We start from the raw sequence: 5486 nt of genomic DNA, 5'->3' as shown, positions 1-5486 counted from the left end.
AGAGAGAGAGAGAAAGAGAGAGAGAGAGAGAGAGAGAGAGAGAGAGAGAGAGAGAGAGAGGTGTCCCTTATGCAGAACTGCTGCAGTATGTTGAACTTTCTTCGCAGTTATCTGTATGATGAATATTTGGGGTCGCCACGCCTCATTTAGCACGCTGGATTTCTATACATATCATTTTAAAAGTGCTTCAACAATGCTTGTTCAGATCCATGCTCAGCCAGCTTAGGTGTTGCTTTTTTCTGTTTATTTTTTTTTTCCCTTTTTGTTTTGTTTTTCTGTTCATTTATTGAGATAGGGTTTCACTTCCTGAAAAATTCCAGGCTGTAGTTTCTTAAAGGTATAGCGAAAATAAGTTATTACCAAAATTATTCTGTATATATTTTATCTTTTGTTCCTTATAGAATTTTATATTAATGTTATCCTAGCTGGCTTTAAAGCCTAATGATAGGCATATTTTTATTAGTAATATAAGAGGTTTAAATATTTTTTGCTTGTACTAAAGTCTTCTTCAAGTTTTGGACCCGTAGATGATCCATGTTCAAATATTAAGCATTCCTGAGAACCAGCCTAAGCTAATGAAAGAGACAGCTCTTCATTCATAGAAAAAGTTAAATTTATTGCTAACAAAATAGTTCAAGTCTTTGAATAAGGTATTTCTTTTCACTGGGTCTAATGGAGCAGGCTTGCAAGCCCACGTACTTGGGAAGCTGAGGCAAGACAACACGTTCACTGAGTTGCACGGGCAGTTTAATGAGTTTCTGTTTCAAAATAAAAAGTGAAAGGCGGGCTGGCAAGATGAGTCAGTGGGTAAAGGTGCTTGCCACCAGACCTGCTGACCTGAGTTTGACCCTTGGAGCCTGCGTGTGATAGGAGGCAGCTGATTGCCACAGCTGTCCTCTGGACTCACACCTATGCCTCAACATCAATCAGTAAGTCAATCCATAAAAATATTTAGATAAAAAGAGGTCTGGGTTTTGCTTAATGGTTTGCTTACCATACAAGAAACCATAGGATTAGGGCGGTTAGAGCACCAAATACTTTCTATATAGAGCAAAGTGTACACGTTTGTCTTAGCAAGACCAATGTAAGGGCCACACTGTTAGAGAAATTGTAATATTTTCCGTTCTGGGACCAGCTAGAGAGGGGCCAGTCTTTATAAAACAGAAACTTTAGGTTAGGACCTCAAGTGACACTGGGGTAATTAAACTGGTATGCCGTATCTCTCTGCCTGGGCAACTTGGGAGCAGAGACCTTGTTGATGTGGAAAATCTTGGCCCCGTGCCCCTTACTATAGTGACACTTCTGCTTCGCTGTCACTCAGGGCACACTTAGCCAGTACCGACTCTTCACCTTGATCTCCAGGCCATACATAGATCACGTTCTGCTCCCTAAGGATGGTCCAAGGCCACTGCCTGCTGATCATGCAGTTTTGTTGGGGCAGAGCTATGAGAAACAAGGTACTGGGATCAAGGAATCCATGTCCTGGCTACCACCACCCCACGTGACAGTAGCAGTGTGCCTGTCTCCCTAGTTATCTGATGGTTTGAAATAAGTTACTGGACCCAATTTTTAAAGTGTCTCTCTTTGTAGCTACCCTGGCTTGGGATCCACTCTGTAGTATAGGCTGATCTTGAACTCATAGCAATCCTACTGTCTCACCTTCCGAGTCCTAGAGTTACAGGCGTGAGCTACCATGCCTAGCGAGTATTTCATTTTTCCAAGATTTGAATATCTACTGTGCTAGTTGGTAATCTACATGTGACAAGCATATCATAGTATACAAAATATACAAAGGTCTTGCTTTCAGGGGACAGACATTTTAGTGGGGAGAAGGACTAGGTAAATAGACAACAAAAATCAGAAAAAAACAGCTTGATTTGGGGAGACTGGTAACATGCTGGGGTACTCTCTGAAGGTTAGGTTAGGTCTAAGAAGGCTGTCTAAGAAAGTGGAACATGGGCTAAGAATACAGTCAGAAATAGACAGCTTGCCTACCATTTATAAGGTGTTCAGATGTCAGTTGTCTTCCCGCCCCCCCCCCCCAGTATGGAGCGTGTGAACTGACATGGGTACATGGGAATGGGGAAACTCCAAGAGCTCCCTATTTCCAGGCATCAATGGACTTTGTATATTCAAAGAACATAGGAGCTTTGGAGAGCAGGAAAAGTGAAGCAAACATGGCCTGTGTCAAGCAGACAGGAAGGAGCAGTGGCCCTGTGTGCATGTAATAGAAGGTCTTTGGAGCTGGGTGTAGTGGCGCTCACCTGTAATCCTGCTAAAGCAGGAGGGTCATGAGTTCAAGACCAGCCTGGGTAGTTTAGTGATCCCATCTACATGCATGCATGCATACATACATAATACATACATACATATACACACACAAAAATAAATAATGAAAATAAGTCATTATTGGAAGTTACATAATAAGATGTGCATTTTTTAGGCTTTTGCTGCGCTAAGGAATGGATTAGAGAAGACAAAAATGGAAAACGGGGACCAGTCAGAGACAGCAGAGTCTGGGCAAGATGTGTTCATGGCAGGGGCAATGGTGAAGAGCAGCATCTTAGGATGTGTTTTCAAGAAGAGAAAAGAATAAAAGGACAAGCTGATGATGTCGCCGTGCCTTGGACACATCAGTGACTGCTCTTATGTTTTGTGTGTCCTCTATCCATAGGAATGAACAACCAAGAATTGCTGATATCTTTGTGAAGAAGGGGCCATATTTAAAAATGTATTCCACATACATCAAAGAATTTGATAAGAACATAGCTTTGCTGGATGAGCAGTGCAAGAAAAACCCAGGCTTTGCTGCGGTTGTTAGAGAATTCGAGGTATTTGCTACCATACAATTTTGAAATTTTTTTTCTTATATTTTCTATACCTTAATCATTTATAGTCATTGAAAAAAAAACTTTTGAATAAAGATGTGTTAAAATATAATCTCTTCTAAATCATAGAAGGAATTAGTCGACAAACAAACCAGCGAAAACTCAAACAGTCCAAGATTCGATTCTGAAGATCTCTTACTGCACACTGTACTGTTTTGATTGGGTAAATAGTGTTTTGGTGAGAGTTAGTTAACCGGTGGTTAATTAGTTTGAAACAAGGTTTTACTCTGTAGCCAGGCTGACCTCAGAGTCCTGTCTTTCAAATCTCAACAATTGGTAGCAACTTCACTTAGGAGGCTGAGGCGGGAAGATAAAGGCAATCAAGGTCATCCTCAGCTGCCGAGTGACTTCCAGGCCAGCATTTCTGGCCTCAAAGTTCCCTGTCTCAAAGACAAAACAAGGTCTAACAAGATCACACAGAAGGTATTACTGGCAAGCCTGACCCACCTGAGTGCAATCCCTGACACCCCACATGTGGGATGAGGGACCTGACTCTAGGAAGTTATCCTCTGATCCCAACATGCGTGCTATGACATGTGTGTACCCAACACCTACACACATGCGCACACATGTGCAGGCCCACATACACACAAGTAATAAATAGACAAATGAATAAACAAATTAATCTTACTTTTTTAAGCCTGTGGTGAAATGTATACCCCACAGACTTAGAATCATAGCCATTTTAAGTATCTAAACTCCATAGTATGAAGTATGGGGACAATATTGAGTAACCGTCCCTCTAAAACATACTTAGTCTTGCAAAATTGAGATTCCATGGCCATTAATAATTAACTTTTCCTTCCCTCCCTTCCTGGGCACCCTATTCTGCCTTCTCTCTTGATGAATTTGAGTACTAAGGGAACGTTCCTTATTTTCCACTCAACATTTTCTTCCGTTTGTCTGACAACTTCATATACAGTAATGGAAAGGAACATAATTTTTGTTAGATAAGCAAATAAACAGTTTTAGCATCAAAGTCAAAAACCTTGTCTCTGTTTTATATGTCAGCTAAAGCTTTGTGTTTCGACTGAACGTTTGGAGGTGCCAACCTGATTTGATTGGGATAAAATGATATTGTACATTGTTACCCAGACTTGCCTCAGATTTGTTATTCAGTCAGGCCTGGCTGTCCTTGGACCCTCATCCACCTGCCTCCACCTCCTGAGCCGTGGTTATTATCCACATTTTTACAACCAGTTTAACTCTATCCGTTTGGATTACTAGGTTTTAGTATTTGTTTCTTTGTTTTGAAACTAAAATGATCAGTAAATTCTAGCCACACAAAATAAGAAAAGTTCCAAAATAGTATAGTGTTGCTGATTTCTATTTTTTCTTAGTTTGTACATCAGACTAGTAATTGACTTTGAAGTTAATTTATAATCTTTCCTCCTTTCCTCTCCTCTCTTCTACTGTTGTGGAAAAAAAGAGGCATTACCAGGTATCGTGGCATAGCCTGTAACCCTAACACCCAGAGAGTAGAGACAAGAGCAGAGAGAGTTCAGGGGCAGCTGAGCTGCATAGAGCTGTCTCAGAAAGCAGCGCAAGGGGATACAGGCACGTTCATTTTAGTTCTACCACACAGTAAACTCTGGGGTGGATGAAGCTCAGGAATAGCCTGAGAAAGCTATTTTACATATTAAGGAAAAAAGTTTTAAGGATAATTTTAGCATGATTAAAATAAAAACCCAGCGACAGATATTGGGGTTCAACCTGAATATCAGAAAAGCAAAGCAGCCAGCCACTGACTCTTACCTTGACCTCCGTCCGAAATGGCGATCCTGCCTCCAGGAATCTCAGAATGAGACTGTCTGAGAGCCATCTTCTCCTGTCTTATATTCCCTCTAGTTCTGGGTTTAAAGGCATACACCACTGCCAACCAGTTTCTATGGCAAACTAGTGTGGCTACTGGGCTTAAAGGTATGTGTCACCGCTGCCTGGGCTGTAAGGCTGGCCAGTGGGACTGTTCCACTCTTTGATCTTCAGGCAAACTTTATTAAAACACAAATGAAATATCACTACATTCAATCACATGACTTTATGGCCAAGTTAATGGCTCATGATTTGCCTCCAGAACAGCACACATGCTTGGCATTTGCAAAGTCTTCACACACACACACACACACACACACACACACACACACACACACACCCCTCAAAAAGAAAACAATATGCAGGCAACCAGGTGTATACATTCTAACTTGGTTATCTTGTAGGACTACTCATCCAAACAGATTTTTACATTCATTATTCTACGAGAGAGGGGTACTTAGCAAGGCTGCTCGTAGTTTTGATTTCTGCAGCCCTCCCCACTATGCTGTTGTTACTGTGAGTGAGTATGTTGACCATGGGGCTCTGGTTATTTTTTTTTTAAATATTTGTTTATTATGTATACAATATTCTGTCTGTGTGTATGCCTGCAGGCCAGAAGAGGGCACCAGACCCCATTACAGATGGTTGTGCGCCACCATGTGGTTGCTGGGAATTGAACTCAGGACCTTTGGAAGAGGAGGCAATGCTCTTAACCTCTGAGCCATCTCTCCAGCCCCCTCTGGTTATTTTTTGAATCTAAGCTCCAATAGTTTTTTTTTTTTTTTT

At 41.3% G+C, this 5486-nt stretch overlaps 1 protein-coding gene across 1 annotated transcript in view; it reads left to right on the top strand.

Moving 5' to 3' along the window:
- Nucleotides 1-5486, top strand: part of Fgd6 (FYVE, RhoGEF and PH domain containing 6) — a 121741-nt gene that overhangs the window by 65062 nt on the left and 51193 nt on the right. The window contains exon 7 of the mRNA XM_005358149.2: nt 2675-2831. Within this exon, the coding sequence (XP_005358206.1) occupies nt 2675-2831 (157 nt within the window). The remainder of the gene's footprint in view (nt 1-2674; nt 2832-5486) is intronic.

The sequence above is a fragment of the Microtus ochrogaster genome, chromosome 24 (assembly GCF_000317375.1).
Source record: "Microtus ochrogaster isolate Prairie Vole_2 chromosome 24, MicOch1.0, whole genome shotgun sequence".
Lineage (NCBI taxonomy): Eukaryota > Metazoa > Chordata > Mammalia > Rodentia > Cricetidae > Microtus > Microtus ochrogaster.
This window is presented reverse-complemented; position numbering and strand designations above follow the sequence as displayed.